This window comes from Mixophyes fleayi, chromosome 2, assembly GCF_038048845.1.
Source record: "Mixophyes fleayi isolate aMixFle1 chromosome 2, aMixFle1.hap1, whole genome shotgun sequence".
NCBI classification, from domain to species: domain Eukaryota; kingdom Metazoa; phylum Chordata; class Amphibia; order Anura; family Limnodynastidae; genus Mixophyes; species Mixophyes fleayi.
Window position 1 is genome coordinate 188,785,348 of NC_134403.1, and position 18,727 is coordinate 188,804,074.

The window sequence follows — 18,727 nt, forward strand, 5'->3', positions numbered from 1 at the left end:
TTTAACATTAATATACATTGGAGACCCAGAAAGGCCATATATGTAATTTACACACCCTACTCATAGATCATTTGTTAAAGATACCCCCATAGAAGAGTGTCCTACAGTAAGAGTCACATTTGGTAGGAGGCATGTTCTCTGTATACAATCTGGCCCCCACACGCTGTGTTATCTTCTCAGAGTCAGCAGGTTTAATTCCACAGAATAAAACACTGGGCTACTCTTATCAGAATGTTCTTATAACAGCCAGACTGCTAATCATCATCACCTTCAAACTAGTATTGATTTTAGGACATGTCTCACCGATACTTGGATAAAAAGAGACAAATTAGATTTGACACAGGACAAGTTCAAAATGTATTTTTTATTTCAAATGTTAATGTGTATTTAAAATTATTTACAAATCATTGTAATATAACAGTATTTTTTCTTAAAATTTGTGTTGCTAGAAAAGCTATGAAGAAAAAACAACAATTAGGATTTAAGATGCACGGTGGGAAATTAAAATTTAATATGGAACATTAAGACCGCCTAACCCAAAAAGCAAAGTACATTATGTGATGAGAAAACATTGAAACAAACAAGTGTGATAAATTACCTTTACCATTGCAGTTCATAGCGTGCAAGAATTACTGTTGTCTGAGTTTTCAATAAAAGAAATCATGAGTCATGATGCAGCCTTCCATGAATGTGGCCATGAGCGGTACACATGACAACCACCTCACTTCTTCAATCAGAGCATTAATCTGGTTTGCTGCATCTTATTTTACAGGAAACCCAGAGACAGTTTGCTTGGTTTCTTCTAGTTGAAATGAGGCAAGATTTTGATTATATTAGCAATACATTTGTAGAATAATTTTTCAATACCCCATCTTGTCAATTAAACTACAGTGTCAATGTCATGATGAGGAAAGTGTCCCTTTACTGAACAGCAAAAACCTTCAAAATAATCTGTTGCAGAGATTACTTAAACAGTTCATCTAAAACTATTTGGACTACAATGCATAATGGAATAAATAAATAAGGTGCTAGTGATCAGTATCTACAAGTGTCAGCAATCGGCAACAATGGGTCAAAAAGAGAGAGAGAAAACATCTTAAAGAAAAAAAAAACAAATTCTGTAGCAATTAAGGATTTAAATTACAATCAGAAAGATTGTGTGCAGGTTGCAAGTTTCTTTACATGTAAATGCAGCAAAGGCCACCATAGATAACAAGCACATCTCACAGATGCTTAAGGGGGGGGGGGGGGGTGGGGGGAGAGGGAAAGACTCCAGCCATCAAGCAGTTAATAGCTTTTCAGATTTTGTGATACATTTTACATACACTGAAACACAGTATTCTGCAAGAACAGATGCATGGCTCTTGCCTAGCCTATAGCACACATCTAAACTTAATTCATAAAAATCTCCGTTGAGCAGACAAACTCCAATGTGTCACATTTGGCATGTGGAAAATAAAGTCACAGACTAAAGATTAGTAATGGACAGATTTGAGAAATAAAGGAATTGGTTTGTACATTAAAGGCACAGATAAAAGATTTTTTCATACTCATTTTTAAGTCTTTAATCAATGTTACTGAGGTGATATCAGAGAGGAGTAGGATTAATTAAGATTAAGTGATAATTATTCTACTCAGAGCCACAAAAATGATCTTTTACAATAAGTAAACCGACGACTAGGCAGCTTTGTACTTCACTTTAAGAAACTGTCTATAATATAACCATATTGTAATTGTATTACTGAAATTAGTCTATGTTCAAAAGTTAAAATACATCTTCAATGTAGAACAGGTTTTGGGTGATCCATTGGTAGTGCAGGTGAATTGATGAAGGAAACCGAGGAGATAACTGTTCCACTTGCATAACATTTCTCTGATGCAGGCTGACCATCTGGCCTTTACTCTACATCAAGTGAAATAGCATTAATCCCAAAAAGGAAAATAAAAAAAATTGCATGATCCTTTGACACAAAATTCTGCTAAAATAAAAGTCCATTTTCATCACACCGACCATGAAAAGTATCCTATTATACAGGTTTGTTGTACAGTTCAAAAACAAAATTTGAGGGAGATTTTATTTTGAAAAATACCAAAACCGGCCACAGCTGCACCTCTTCAAAATAGTCCCTAAAAGATTTGTCGTTTGTTAGATTATACATAACTGGCTCCTATGGCAGCAGAATGCCACATCTAGACCGTCCTCTTTCACGGGAAGCATTGCCTGGATTAACTCCAGACATCTTGGGAATAGCGACCCTTGGTCATTAGTTTCTTGATGTAATCCACTGCCTGAGCATGATCCATCTTGGCATGCTCGGCAACAATGTCATAGAAAGTGTTCTGTACATCACGTGCCATATTACGGGCGTCACTATGAGAACGAAACATAACCAGTTAATATTAAGCCCACTGACCAATCCTAGGATAGTCACAAGGAGACCATTACAGTTTTAGATTTAATACACTCAGTAACAATTTTTTTGTATTAATATAAACACTATAAACCTAGGTAGTCACTGTAACTGTTTAGTTATTACAAATTATAGGACAAAGCAGCAGTCCCATACCTTTTTTTTTTTTTAAACAAATTCTTCTACAAGAAGAATGTTGGTATGTACCACCCACCCTTGTTTCTTTGGTGTTTTTTTTCAGGCTGCTATTAATGGCTTCATTCTGGACTTCCATGGTAACCACAGTCACTTTGCACATAATGTAGTGTGCAAAGAGCCTTTGAAAACATCCCTGTGAGTGCTGTCTGCATGTGACAGCCACCTTATCCCCCATCTGCAATCACATGACATTGTGACAGCTTGTGTAGCTGACAGACTATCTGGCAGACATTTCTGTTTGCCAACCTATGAGCTTTTGAGTATAGCAGAGAAAAATGTGATGCACACTTAAAAAAAAAAAAAAAAAAAGTCCTTAACTTGCTATATAAAACGGGAAAAATTATATGTGGAATTACTGCTTTAATGTGTTAAACAGACCAGTCCTTGTGACTAGCCCAAATCATTACTCTCTTGGACAGATACAAGCCCGTGAGCAATAGCAATTAGCAGTTATGTATTAAGTCAACATTCATGTATGTTGTATGGCTTAACTTATTTCCCCTGTAGTTCAACAGCTAATCAACAGAAACATGGCTTCTATACTTCCACTAGAAACAGAGGTTCCTCTGTGCATTTTTTTGAGCACTACTCACCCGCACACATAGATGTGAGCATTTTCTTCATTAATTAGTTTCCAGATATTTTCCTTGTTTTTCTTCAGCAGATGTTGGACATATACCTGTATGAGAAAAATCTATATGAACCACTTCTAACACCAGCAACTCACATCCCACTACTGCCCATGTACACCAACCACAAAGCTTTGGTAGCTATCTGAATGGTTTTGTCAAGTCCCTTCCCAAGGATCACACAACACCATTGATCCATATTCATCAGTTCGAATACATACACATGAAACCTTCACTGCATATAATTTAGGCTCATACAGTTGCTTCCGCTCCCCACTACAAACTCATGATATACCAGTCATACTGTAATGTCTTTTTTTTTATATAAAACAATTTATCAGCAGTATACTCCCTCTACTGGACAAATACAGGACATACTTCCTGCAGGTTTATTACAGCCAACCATTCTGTCAAAGAACCTTTATACTTATAAAAGGCAAGCGGTGTACGTTTCTTCAAATTGTAGTCAGAAATGCTTATTTGTTGTACCTTTTCAGTCTGATCCCGGGAGAAAGCAACATTCAGCTGGGTAAGGACACCGTCTTTGTGAAACTTAGCCAGTTCATCTTTGTAGAGATAATCTTCATTTTCACGCCGACAGCCATAGTACAGCACAGTCTCGCCAACCTCCTTCCCTGCACCACAGAACACACTGAGTGACACAAGCCTCTGAATTCACAAAACTTTCACAAAGAGAGTTTATTCTCCATACATGTTACATGTAAAGACTCATACAATTCATATCTATTCTTGTATTAAAAAGTAAAAATAAAAGAACACTTATGCATTTAGAAAAATAGCAATTTTACTTTTTTTGTTTAGTTTTAAAAACATTAACTAGATCATAGATAGACAATAACACACATGAAGTGACATATGTCACCAGTGGGTTTAGTAGTAGTACATGGCTGAAATTGTGACTTTGCGGTCCTTAAAAAGGAAAAAATGCATATAAATGGATGCACATTATGGGGCAGATTCAAATTTTTTAAAAAAAAAACCACCACATAGTGTAATCGGAACAGCCACAAGACTATGCGGTGATTTTTTTTACTGAAATAGTCACTCACTTTTGCTCGTGACCGGAGAGACAAACAAAGGTGAGCATTACAATTTACCGTATAAATGGTAAAAATGTGCAGAGAGGAGCATCGCGGCTAATCAAATCTGCCCCAATTAGTTAATATCACACATGCATAAAGGAATAAAAGAAAGGAAGATGTCTATGCAGTTTTTAATTAAAATCTCACATCCCTACTGTGATTTGAAAACATTTATTTTTCTGCAACATGGTTAAAGAAAACAAAACCCTAAAAAGGTGCCAATCACACAATAAACGACCATTAGGTCTGTATCACATTAGTGTGATACAGACCATGTTTTATCGGCCCAAAGCACATCCCAGCGTTTGATTTGATTTCATAAACAGACTAAAAATGACTATCAACGTTGGAACGATGATTGGCACATTTGAAGTGTGTATGAGCTCGCGACCAGCAGTGTAGACAGATCTCTATATAGAGTTTACAGAGTCACAATCTTTCCAGCAGATGGTTATGAGATAAAGATCACAGCTCTGAAGGTAAATCGTCTTGGCGTGTACGCATGCTCATCGGTACTTTGTAAAATCGGTAAAGGTGTTGCATCGAGAGAGATTTTCTGTAACTGTGCCTGTCAAGTTCTACTGTAGTGAATAGGGAAGGGGGCAGGAAATGCGCAGTTTGAAAACTCCAACTACTATATTTGCAAAACGCACTTCATACATATCAGCCGAATCCGCCAGCACACAAGTAGATTAGGAATAACTTTTACGTAAAAAAACAAAACTTATTGAACAAAATTTTTTGGGTTGTTCGGTAAGACTAAATAGAAATTTGTCATTTCACCATTAAGAAATATCAATATATATTTTAGGACACAGACTGACTATTACCCCATTTTCAAACACTTCCATAAACAGAACAAGTCAAATAAGGACAAAGAAACTTTAACCATTACAATTTTACATTTTAAAGTACCTTTCAACAATTAAGAATAAGAGGCCGCTATTGTTGCTGCAATCGCAACACCCACTCACCTTGCAGTTTCAGCCATTCCCTCTCCTGGATGAATCCCACAAATGGAGCAATGCCGGTACCAGGCCCAATCATAATGACTGGTGTGCTGGGTTTGAATGGCAGACGAAACTGGGACTTGCGTACATACATGGGCACTGTTGATTTACGACCATTGTCACTTGGCTCTTTGTTTTTGAGCCAGTTTGTGGCCACTCCTTTGTTCAGTCGGGCAGTCTTGGTCTCATATTCCACTAGCACTGCACAGATGTGTATGGAATTGGTATGAACCTGTCACATAGCAGGAAAGAAACATTGAGGGGAAAATGCTATGGAATACGCAACACCAATTTCCTAACAAATCATAATCTATCTGGTTATGAGAGAAAACATCAAGAAAAGCGAGGAGTCCAATACGCAAAGCCGTTAAAGCACCTAAATATTCTATGGACAAAAGTCAAGGCTGTGCCGCTGTATTGAGGTTTCTGTACTTATATGAAAAAAAATATCCCAAGCATAGAGCCAGTGTTCACTAGTTGGATCAGGTTTCCTTAGCGTGACAGATCTGGCTTCTTGGCCTTGTGAATGGTCACTATACTGGACTTCACTTACTCTAATCACCAAGGCTTTCACCTACTTGCAGTATATTACAATAGCACTGCAGCTTACAATTAAACAAGCACATAACAGATGGGTTTTAGAAAGTTAAATCTGGAAACAGTCTACTGTTCTCTTTTCTGCAGTGTCTTCTTTATAAAAGTAGTTCCATACTATGGGAGGTATTCAATTGACGGCGGGATCGCCGAAAATCCCGCACTCAAAGAATATTACCGTTAATACGGTAATCCTGCGCATAAATACCGTTAATTTACAGCGAGTAATTACCGTATTAACGGTAATATTCTTGGAGCGTAGGATTTTCGGCGATCCCGCCGTCAATTGAATACCTCCCTATGATTCTTAAGTCCCTTATATGTTAAAGTAAGAAGGACAAGGGCTGGGGATGGAGGCAGAATGAAATTCTTTACTATTGAGAAACTTACCTTTGAAGAGGAGGCAATAGAGTAGTATCGAGCCTGCAGACGTGGCAATAACTCACAAAGGTGGTCAAGCGGAGGACGCAGTGAAGGCACATCTTCTAGAATAGCCAAAATATTCCTCCTTGCTTCCACAACATAACTTAGATACAAAGCCTGAAAGACCACAAAATACACATTAAAAGCTGAAACAGATATTTTGCAAAAACAAAAAACAAAAACAAAAAAAGACACAAATTGAATTCCAAGCACAGACTTCCCTCATACACTCAATTGGCACCACAAAGTAACAAATATTCAATAAAAATGCCAGTTCTTTTTAAAGGTAAATGTAGAGAAAAACATAATTTGTGAATATATGACTGCAACAGATTAAAGTCCTTTCCAAAATAGCAGTTAGGCCAAGTACACATTACAGTGTTTTCAGTCTATTATCGGGTCATGAATGATTGATTGGTCTGATCTCACAGTAGTGCGTACCCTGCAACGATGAACAATCATCGTTCCAAAGCCTATTGTATCGCTGAACTACAAATCTCGTTCAGTGATTGAACGATGCCGTTCTAATTCTGCAGTGTGTAGACTGTCTTTGTACGTTTATGACAAGGAGCTGTGAAAGTCGATTTGCTGAGGACAATCCGTGCTGTACAGCTGCGATCATAGCAATGACCTGGTTATGTACAGTAGTTTGGCAGTCTTATTTCATGGAGAAATGTATCTCATCTGTCTTTATTTTAGCATTATCCCTTCCCCTGATTTTTAAGGCCACAGAGACACCGTTAAGAGTGTGGATTTCAATCCTAGCATAAAGCAAATAGGTGACTGTCATGGAACAGATATAACAATGAGTGTGTTAAAGAAACTATACCCAACATATAAGTAGGATATAAAGTCTGTTTGTACATACACAGAAACCTATTGGCAGAGGTTATTGTACATAAAGATCTTTACTTATCTGGATCACGGCACTTCTCAAGTGGGGTGAGAGGCCCAGGTAAGAGAGACATGAGAACATGTGTAGTATCGGACAGGAACTGCTATGGCATTCAGGTGCCATATTCATTCCACTCCGCCCATCCCCACATAGCTATGTATATGATGGGCGCCATCCCCCAGTGTTATGATGGCATTATTTAGAAATAATCCAAAAAAGTCTCTTCAGAATATTCTCAATTATGTATGCGCAATACAGACCATTCAATTCATTTAGAACAAAGGTAATTTCACCTTACTTTTGCAAGCATTTTATGTCCTAAAACCACAAAATACGTAGATAAAGCATCAGATAAGACTTTAGACCAATAATATCACTCCCCATATCAGGATCTCTCAACATCCCCCAGATATAGGCATAAATCCATGTAGACCTTGCTACATCTTATCTGTCACTAACTTACTGTACCACAGCTTCCCCATTTCCTGACATGAACAACGTAGGTCACATTTCTGTTTATATTACAGTAGCGTAACTTATTTACTTAAGACATGTTTCCCCATGCACCTTGAGCAACATTTTCTAAAAAGCAAAAAAACAACTTAATTGGTCAATGTATATGCACTGTAGCTTGTTAACTCTTACACATCACACTACTATTTTATAACCAGCTTAAATTCAACTTCCATTTTGTGTGAATGGATTATCCATAACACCCAGCATTCCTTCTCTCCCCCTCCATGGGATTTATTTTACTTCTTTGGTGGAACTTTACCAAAGGGGAATGTGGGGGTTAAAATAAATCATCACCTCTGCCAATTATTGAACCCAAAGTCCCTTCCACCGAAAACATGTACTGACATTATGTTGCTACCTTTCAGTTGATTGTTATGACAGGTGAAGAGCACAGATATGAAGGTAAATCTTGTACAAATGTGTATAGTGTGTACACATGAATCGGTATGCTGACCGGGACTTTTTTTTCCTCCTGTTATTGGTAAAATCACTAAAACCATCACATAAATTAGAATTTTCCTGTAGTCTGTACAGAGCCTTAGCTTGAAAAAAACCCAAAACAACACATCACTGTATGTGACATTATTGACTGACAGCTTTAAGAGGGTCTCTTGGGATCTGGACATTTGGCCTAACCTGCCCAATTTAGATATAGATTAGGATGAACAATCAGATCTCAATGTGCGTGGCCACCATAGCAATGCAATTCATTTCTACAAAAAAAAACAAAAAACAAAAAAAACACTGTTTAGAAAATCCCAAGTAAACACAATAAGTCGACAGAGGAAAGGCTGGATAGTCCTGTGAGTGCAATACCTAAATAGTGGCTTCAAAATTAATTAGTAGTTTGTTTCTAAAGGCCACATGTGCCAATTCTTCCACTCCACCCAGGCTGCCAACAATGGAATCTATGTCAATTTGCCACACATCAACATGATTGGCATAACAGAGACACATTAGTGTAGTTGGAAGATGAACGTGGACACAGGCCACTAGTAGTCATCTTCCAGCTGGATTTACCAACATTCTCAATAAGGATGTGAGCATTTTCAATTATTATGGGCATCACTTTGAGACCACACAATGCAATATAGGGCCAAATGCCTGATATTCATATCACTATAGCCGCGTATGGGTGCCCCACAAAGCCTAAACACAAATATTTCTGTCTAGATCTGAAATGCTTATTTTAACATCATTGCTGTTAAACTGTTGTGTGGTGCAAAAATGTGAATTCCTTCCATTCAAGCCAACAACTCCTGGCTATCAGCTTACCTTGCCTTCAGGAGCAGAGGAGGCCATCTTGCGCAGAGTCTCTTGTTCTTTTGGGTCACTGGCGTACTGTGCAAGCTCATAAAGTACATTGGTGCGGGGTGGGTTGGTAATATCCAAATAATAGGTGAGAGCTGTGCGATATGACGTAGGACAAGGGAAGGGATGCTTCTTGTTTGATTCCTCTGCAAATATGAGCAAATGTTCAAGATCAGAAATAGATTTCTGTGCACCAAGCAAAAAGGCAATTTTCAAATCTGGTCTGCATTCTGACATCAGACCCATGGTATTATTAACCTGCTGCGTGACATAACATCCACCAACTAACAGTGTCCTCAAACACAATTTCAGTATCTAGAATCATCAGATTCTCAGATATGGGAATTCAACACTTTTTTGGATGGTGGTAAAAAGGAACATTTACTGCTCATCCTCTATTGAAAAGTTCCGATTAATACTAAAATTAATGGTAGACCAAGTCTGCAGCTGAAATATGGCGAGTTGGTATGCAAATAAATTAGTGTGCCAAGTGATAGGAACCAATGATAAGATACTGTCTATTTGGTATATGATAAGTCTATTAAACTTTAATAGATCCTTTCAAAGCAGACACTATATAGAGTAGAGTAGTGTATGGAGTATTCTATTTGTTGATTCGCTGATTACCTGCAAACACATGAATAAAGTCATACAGCGGCGTGTTAGAGGTCTCTTCAGTTTCCAGTTTAACCATAAAAACAAGAAACATTTCTGCATAGATAATCCAATGCTGAAAATTCAGTTTATTTTGATGCCAATTCAGCATGTTCATAAAGAAGTGATTATTCTCTCTCTGGTGTGCAAACAAGCCAGAAGGCAAGTAGTGCACACCAATATATCAGGCCCACAATACAGGTGTGGGATCTTTAAGACTATATACACACAGATACACAAACACTACACATGATCTTATTTAGGTCTATCAATAAAAATCTGACATGTTTATATTAACATTGTGGCCTGTAAAAATATTTTTCTATAGAGAAGAAATACATTATTGCATAGACTAAACCTACTTTCTCACTAATTTCAATATAACCACTCTTATGTGTGTCCCTGTTTTAGGTTTACTCAGATAACTATTATAACAGATTGCACGTAGAGCAAAAAATCTAAAACAGGGGTCGGCAACCCCCGGCACGTGTGCCAGACGTGGCATGCGGAGCCGTTTTCAATGGCACGCCGGCCCTCAGGTCACGTCCCGACATCAAGGGGGAACGCTGTTTTCGGGAACTCCGAGCTTCCGCCGCTGGTGTCTCTGGGGGAACAGATAGTCTCCCTTTGAACTGTAGCGCGCGTGCGGTCATTTATACAGGTACCGCAGCGCTACATCCTCTACCTACAGCCTCCTACCTGTTTTTCCCCTCTTCGCCTCCCTTCTGACACATTATTATTGAGTGCCTCTCTCGCGGTGCACTGTAAAAGCGGAGCCTGAAGTTAGATCTCCCATCTGCATTACAACCCTGCCTTTTCCAGCCTCCATTTTTCCCTCCCAATGTGTGCCTCTGCCGCCCACTTGCGTGCCTCTGCCCCATGAGTGCCTCTGCCTCCCTCCTGACCCATGTGTGCCTCTGCCGCCCACTTGCGTGCCTCTGCCCCATGAGTGCCTCTGCCTCCCTCCTGACCCATGTGTGCCTCTGCCGCCCACTTGCGTGCCTCTGCCCCATGAGTGCCTCTGCCTCCCTCCTGACCCATGTGTGCCTCTGCCCCATGAGTGCCTCTGCCTCCCTCCTGACCCATGTGTGCCTCTGCCTCCCACTTGTGTGCCTCTGCCCCATGAGTGCCTCTGCCTCCCTCCTGACCCATGTGTGCCTCTGCCTCCCACTTGCGTGCCTCTGCCCCATGAGTGCCTCTGCCTCCCTCCTGACCCATGTGTGCCTCTGCCTCCCACTTGCGTGCCTCTGCCCCATGAGTGCCTCTGCCTCCCTCCTGACCCATGTGTGCCTCTGCCGCCCACTTGCGTGCCTCTGCCCCATGTGTGCCTCTGCCTCCCTCCTGACCCATGTGTGCCTCTGCCTCCCTCCTGACCCATGTGTGCCTCTGCCTCCCTCCTGACCCATGTGTGCCTCTGCCTCCCTCCTGACCCATGTGTGCCTCTGCCTCCCTCCTGACCCATGTGTGCCTCTGCCTCCCTCCTGACCCATGTGTGCCTCTGCCCCTCCCTCCTGACCCATGTGTGCCTCTGCCTCTCCCTCCTGACCCATGTGTGCCTCTGCCTCCCTCCTGACCCATGTGTGCCTCTGCCTCCCTCCTGACCCATGTGTGCCTCTGCCTCACCCCTGCGTCACCCCTGCCCAAATGTGCATCTGTCTCCCCAGCCCATATGTGCCTCTGTCCTCCCTGCCGATGTGTGCCCAAACTGTTTGTGTGTACCTGTCTTACATTGTGGCTGCCTGTTCCTTTATCTCTCCCTATTTGTGTGCATGTCTCCCATGTCCCTCCCATCCCATTTGTTTACCCTTTTTTCCTATGTGCCCCCCCAACCCACAGTCCTATTGCACAACACCTTCTACCCACTTGTCTTCCACATCTCCTCTTTTCTCACCTTTTGTTCTGCTCTCCTGAATGTAGTAGGCAGCGTTGATAGCTGCTGATCTGAAGCGACGTAAAAGAACAAAGGCAAAACCGCATCCAGCGCCACATAACTGAACCTGAAAATTGTAACCCGAGGCTTGCGGGTAAGCAAAACTTTCCTTTAATAAATCGTATGGGCTTTTTCTGCAGAGGGTCACCTCTGGGTATAATACTGCTATTGTTGGAGGTAGCACAGTGAAGCCTATTTAACACAAAATATCTGTCCTTTGTGTGTGATATATATATATCACACACACCTGGGCTTGACGAGGTTTTAGCCGACCCCTGGTCTAGAACATCATGTCTAACAGAGTTATACTTTGGCATAGCTGGCTGCTTATACAGCTAGTTGTAGGAGGTCAGGGACAAAGTTCACCTGAAAATTACAAATACTTGGAAAAACTCACCATCTAGATTGTTCAATGATATGACAGTGTCAAGGTCTGCTCCCAGAACCTCTCCCACTTTGTTGACTATTGAAGATTCATTAGCTGGATAAACTGCCACGTGGTCTCCTGACTCATACCTAAAAAGAAACATTTTTTCAGCAACTAATATGTAAACGATTTTTTTTTTTTTTTATCACTGACCAAATTAATGAACAGTCATTTGGTACCAATTGTGTGGATTGACAGTAGAGTGAATGGTATAAAATATTCCTGTTTACTTTTTATTACGACTCATTATGTATGTACCTATCTAGTTCTGCACCCCTTCATTGCAGAATAAATTATATCACTAACAAGCACATCAAAAGTAGACAGCAGGACAGAGTATAGAGTTTTAGCGCTCCTGTATTCCCCATACTCCTCACATTGGAAGCCTCAGGACATGACTGCCTTCTTTAAAGTCTTTATCCTAACTTATTGTACAAGGCAGTATGAAGGGGGCATGCTATTGAAGCTAAGAAAGCATAGTCACCAAACAGTCCCAATATCCTAATAAAGATTTGTCTATGGATTTGGCTGTTTTTCGGTTTTGACCAACTGCAAAATCTATTTTTTTTTATCTGCATGTTACAGATTTTAATTCTTACAATACAGTCTTAGTCTGTAGTAATCAGATATTAAAAATTAGTTTCTTAAAATGTAATATACTACATTGGAATCACATTCAGGAAATATGAAGTGGGTTATAGAGCTCCAAGGCACATGGAGAAAGTATCAGGTGTGACCCAACACACACAGCTACATAATAACAATCAGTAATAATAATGAAGATCTAGACTTCCCATTACCTGATCTTTGAGCCATTGATGTCCAGCTCAAGATGCATCAAGTGTCGATCTCCACCCTCGTTCAGTTTGCGGTTCACTGTTACATTGGCCAGGAATGGATTCTTTGCATCAAATGGTCTGCAGGGTGTGAAAGGATGTGCTTGAAGCTTACATTTCCGTGCTATAATAATATAAATAAGCATGCACCAAGCTAATAGCCCTCTCCCATTATTCTGCTTAAGGTTTTGTCTAAAACCAGTCACCTCTCAGACTGCAGCAAATCATGTCTAGATAACAGAGCATTGCAGTTACTCACGGTTTCTGAGTCTCATAGCTCTTCAGACGGCCCATCTCCCCTGTGTAGACCTTGACCATATTCTCATCTGTGTGCACCACAAGCTCGTATTGACGGATGCTGGGAAGAGAGCAGAGCAACGAATGTAGTATTATGCTACTAAAGCGCAAACACATTTGTGACATACCCAGAAACCTATATCCATACAGAGAAATCCCAACATTTTTCACAATTGGCTCCAGAAATTAACCACCGACGATCGAACATTTCCAAAGTTACCCCTCATCTAGATACTTCTATGTATGCGGGTTGACAAAAATGACGATTTAAATTAAATTCTAATGATCTAGCTACCACAGAAAAAGTCAAACCTTTGAGGAGATTTAGAATGTGCAGTTTCTAACAAGCAGAATTAGCAGCAACAGCCACAGATCAGTGGCATGCTGTTTCTTTACCACTAACCATTGTATAAGAAAGAGCTGCACAAATTTTGTGTTAACATTCTAAGTGCTACACACGAGAATAGAGAAGCAACTAGCAGACAGAGTTGCATCTTACCTGGATTCGTCTCCTGTTGCTTCTACACCAAAGTGTTCACACACTGCAGGCCAAAACTGCTCACGCCATGTAATGAAATCTTCCTCCAGGCTGAGGGAAGAGGTGATAATTAGCAGTGCTTTCCAGAGAAAGCAAGAACTCATATGTACACACTGAAAGTGTTCATGTTTGTTCAGCCGTTTCCATATGTTACGGCCGTACGTATGTGCTCTGAGGTACCAAGAACACACACACATATACACACACATATTTATTAAGCCCTGTAATAGTTTGCAAGACTCTGCTACTCACTTGCTATCGTCATCTCCCATTCCTAGTTCAAAGATTCTCTCAGCTCCCAACTCTTCCAGCCTTTTGTCTACATATTTGGCCATGGCATTAAAGTGCTCATATGTCTTGTTTCCAAGGCCAAACACCTACAGGGGTTAAAGAGAAATTATGCACTGCTTAGTACAAAACTAGGCATTGGCAACTGTAATGTCCCATTAAATACCGTTAGTGTACATGAGGTCAGATGCTGCGCTCTTGTTGTGTTACATACAATTAGAATGTAAACTTTCATGGAAAAGGGCCTCACTATCCTTTGTTTTCATGTCTGCATTTATTTTATCTACCTTGTATGTCCCTGTTTTATGCATGTCCTGCTTTTCCCCACTGTCCCATGCCGATGAATGCGGATAACTGTGGCGCATTGCAAATTAATTGCAATACTAACAATGTGTTTTTGCTGTATTCTCCAAATCTGAGGATAATTCTGCACAAGAAGTAAGTGTACTTCTGAGTATGCCATTGTCCAATCTACAGCAGCAAGAAGTAATCTTTTTTTGGCAGATATGTTTATGCACTTAGGCTCCTTTCACCTACAGAGCTTCCTCCAGCTTTAAGAATAGCAATAGTACTTACTGCAAACTTCAGTCCAGAAAGATCAATATCAGCTTCTTGTAGCCAGTCATAGAAGTCCTGAGCGTTGTCGGTAGGGTCCCCCTCACCGTATGTGGCCATGCAGAACACAGCAAGGGAATTTTCAATTTCAGTAAGACGTCTGAGATCCGCCTGCAGAACAAAATCGTTTTCCATCATGCATCACTCACACAGAACACACAAAGCAACAAAAAAAAAACCTAAATTGGAGTAAAAAAAAACACTACAAAACCCTGAAACACACCAAGCAATCAAGGGATAGCCACATGATGTATTGTCTATGAGTCTTTTGCATTTAACAAACTCCCACACATAAGCAGAATTTACTTGATCCATGTCCCAAAGTCTACAAATTTACAAAACTCTTAAGACTTTTGCACTCCATCAAAACAATAAAATTGAATCACAAACCATAACATGAAAAGATGGCTCATGGAGGAGCATAACATCTACATTGACAACTCTATGAATCTAGCTAGCAATTTTTCCACATCACATGTCAAAAAGCTGCACTGAATGAGAAATCTGAAGGTTTTGCTAGTGTGCAGCTCATTATCCAAATACCTTTCTCATGGTAAAAAAAGGGAGATGGAGCAGTGCTTGGTTATGAAGCCTGCTTTTAATCATTCCTCTTTTTTGAACACACAGTCTCATTTAATAATGAGGAATGCCCTAATTGATTAAACATGCAGCAAGTGACACAAGTAGCCCAGGCTTTTCCACACAAAGTACGATTCAATAGCTGCATAGTCCTATTGCAGAACACAATGGCCACAGCAAACTGGGCAGCGTTACATAGACTTGTTGCTTTTTCTAAAGCCAGACCGTTTCAAACCCATATAATTTCATATCTAAATAATGTGGAAAGTTCATAATGCTCAGTCTCCGTTCCAACAATGTCAAGATTTTAGATCAATAGAATTCAATTACAAAGCATGTTAACCAGGGTCAGACTGGCCCGCCGGGGGACCGGGCTATGCCCCGTTAGGCCCTGACCCTGAATCATTCCCCTCTTCGTTGGGGAAGGGGGAAAGGAAGAAACTTTAAAAAAAAAAAAAAACAACTCACGTGACCGCAGCGCCATTCGCACTGAATGTCGGGTGTGACCTCATCAAGCCCGACGTTCAGTGAGGTATCGCCGGCAAGACAGAAACAGATAGAAAAGGTAAGTGATAGGGGAGCATGACAGAGAGAAGGGGGAGCATGGCAGAGTGTGAAGGGGGGCCAGGAGAAGGGGGGGAGCAAAAGCAGCATGGAGGGCGCAGTGTCATCATAAGGAGGCACAGCATGGTGATGAAGGGGCACAGTAATGAGTGTGTGATGGCACAACAGGCTTGTGGCAATGTAGTGTGTGTGGTAGGTGGTGGCTAAATAATGGGTGCTATTTTTTTTGTAGGGTAAAGATGGGGCAATTTAATTTTATAGTGGGGACTATTAATTTAAGATGGGGTGGTTTAGGGGCTATTAATTGAATGCGGGGCGGAGTTTGAGGAGCATGAGGTCTATTTATTAAATGTGAATATGCATTATTTAATCGCAGTGACTGTTTTCGGGAAATAGGTATAATTATTATTCGGAAATCTGATTAATTTATTGCAGGGGCTATCTGGAGGGAGGGAAATAGGTTTATTAAATGGGAATACTATTACTTTTATGTTGGGGCTGGAGGAAGGCCTAAGTATTAATTGTGGGTCCTATTGATTTAACGCCGAGGCTGGTTGGAATTTTCTAAATGTACCCATAATTTTTTCCAAATAGGGCCTCAACATTCCAGGATCCAAACAAGCCGCAACTAAATAAACCAGCAGCCACAAGTGGTAAAAGTGACAACAGGTAGGACAGGGTGTCAAATGTTCTGAGTCTAGTGCAGGCTTGGCTAACCTGTGGCACTCCAGGTTTTGTGAAACTCCAAGTCCCAGCATACCCTTAAAGCAAAAGGCTGATATATATTGGCAAAGCATGCGGTGCTTGTAGTTTCACAACACCCGGAGCGCCACAGGTTAGCCAAGCCTGGTCTAGTGGGATAATCCCGATTTTTGGTGATTGTTCTACCCAATCTCAGGTCAAGACTGTGTACTCTTTATATACACACTGCATTCTTTATATACTACACTATGGTGCTAGCTGTCCTTTGTGGGCTGACCACTCCTCGTCTCGCCTCTGGGACGGTTGGCCACACCCCCTCTGGTGGGCCCCTAGTGTTGCAGTCCTCCGGTGGGCCCTTCATGCCCCAGTCTGACACTGATGTTAACAGATTCTATTATTTGTACTACTCATTGGTTGAGAGCTTGAAACCCACCACCACCACCTTCCCTCGTCTAACAAAAGTCCCATAAAAACTTGTGGCGGCTGAAAAGTACATTGCCGTTAAACTACAACAATAGGGGAACACAACCTGTAGTGATAACTACCAGCTGCATAACAAACGAATATTGCGGAGATTGCAAAAGCAAACATGGCTGGGCCAAGATGACACATAATGCATACTTGGCATTAATACAATTTTTGTGTGATAAACTGGAGGAAAATGTGGCAATTTTTAAATATGAAGTAGAACATTTAACATAATTTTACATTCACATTTAAAGGCTATCCACATGTGTTTTATAATACAAAGACCATAATATGCCTATAGAACATGTCAATGGTTATCTGACGTTTCGGGGAATCCAGTTCGATCCTGCGCAGTTCATTTACTTGCGCCTATCTTTTGACTGTGTCAGGTAGTGTGCCCATGTTATCACAGTCCCCATCAGAGAAATCCTTTATGGTTCAGCAGTCTCAAGCGCACACCCCATGTACGTGTCAGCCATGTGAAATGCAGAAGTGGCCGATTTGTGTCAAATCCACTCCAGCTTCAAGTAGGTTATCCAATGTAAGTGGGTCACATTAGCCAAAATGTATGTGAAAATATCTAAATGTAGATCATCCTGACTCTCTCCCCTCCTACACCTCAGGAGATGAACATTAAAAAGTAAAAATTGTCAAAGCTCCTCATATCCATATAATTCACAGTAGGAGGTACCATCATATATGCATTTCAGTTCTAAACATTCTAATCACATATACAATTCGCACATCCCACTCAATTACAAAACCATTGAGCTCCTGAGTACACAATTCTCCATGAGAAGATCTAATTCAATAAAGAAAATAAATAAAACCTAAAGATAGATATATATATATATATATTTCCATACATCCATTTCCTCCATTTACTGTACATTCACTCTTTTTCAGTTTTCTAAAAATGATTCACATGCTATGGTCCTTGATTTTAATTGGGTTTGTATCTGCAGCACAAACGTATACAACATATAACCGCAGATAATTCTGAAACCCGCAGCCTTGTGCCTTACTCATCATCATCTATTTATATAGCGCCACTAATTCCGCAGCGCTGTACAGAGAACTCATTCACAACAGTCGCTGCCCCATTGGGGCTTACAGTCTAAATTCCCTAACACACACACAGACAGAGAAACACACAGACTAGGGTCAATTTTGTTAGCAGCCAATTAACCTACAAGTATGTTTTTGGAGTGTGGGAGGAAACCGGAGCACCCGGAGGAAACCCATGCAAACACGGGGAGAACATACAAACTCCTCATAGATAAGGCCATGGTCGGGAATTTAGCTCATGCCACCGTGCTGGCCCATCAAATATTATGCAGATTGACATAATAATCCACACAACTATTACTGTCAGTAGCATACTAACTTCCTATGCAGCGTTTTACAATTGGGAACAAACCATAATAAATTACGCAGGTTAGTCTAGAAGCTAGGAAACTTCTGATGGAATTTTAAGAGCCAGAAGTTTGTTTTGACCATTTTTACTATGCATAGTAAATTAAAAAAAAATATTGGTTACATGTTCCCAATGGCAGTCATTATTTTAGAAATATCCGCCATCTTGAATAATACCAGATTAAAATAAATTAAAAAAAATAAATAAATACTTGATGCACAGTGGTGTAGGGCTATTTAATATTGATTTATATATTTTTATTACAAGCAGTACTAGGACACTAGGAGGACAACAAACCTACATGAATTTTATAAAAACACTG

General features: G+C 40.4%; 1 protein-coding gene across 4 annotated transcripts in view; it reads right to left on the minus strand.

The window, feature by feature from the left end:
- Positions 1–345: 345 nt before the first annotated feature.
- Positions 346–18,727, minus strand: part of POR (cytochrome p450 oxidoreductase) — a 41,957-nt gene continuing 23,575 nt past the window's right edge. For all 4 annotated transcript variants that reach the window (XM_075195138.1, XM_075195134.1, XM_075195137.1 and 1 more), the window contains exons 5-16: positions 14,637–14,786; positions 14,025–14,149; positions 13,734–13,823; positions 13,197–13,295; positions 12,902–13,018; positions 12,072–12,190; positions 9,055–9,236; positions 6,336–6,485; positions 5,316–5,583; positions 3,728–3,873; positions 3,203–3,288; positions 346–2,371 (exon numbers count right to left, since the gene is read on the minus strand). In XM_075195138.1, coding sequence (XP_075051239.1) covers positions 2,227–2,371; positions 3,203–3,288; positions 3,728–3,873; positions 5,316–5,583; positions 6,336–6,485; positions 9,055–9,236; positions 12,072–12,190; positions 12,902–13,018; positions 13,197–13,295; positions 13,734–13,823; positions 14,025–14,149; positions 14,637–14,786 — 1,677 coding nt within the window. In that variant the 3' untranslated portion in view covers positions 346–2,226. The remainder of the gene's footprint in view (positions 2,372–3,202; positions 3,289–3,727; positions 3,874–5,315; positions 5,584–6,335; positions 6,486–9,054; positions 9,237–12,071; positions 12,191–12,901; positions 13,019–13,196; positions 13,296–13,733; positions 13,824–14,024; positions 14,150–14,636; positions 14,787–18,727) is intronic.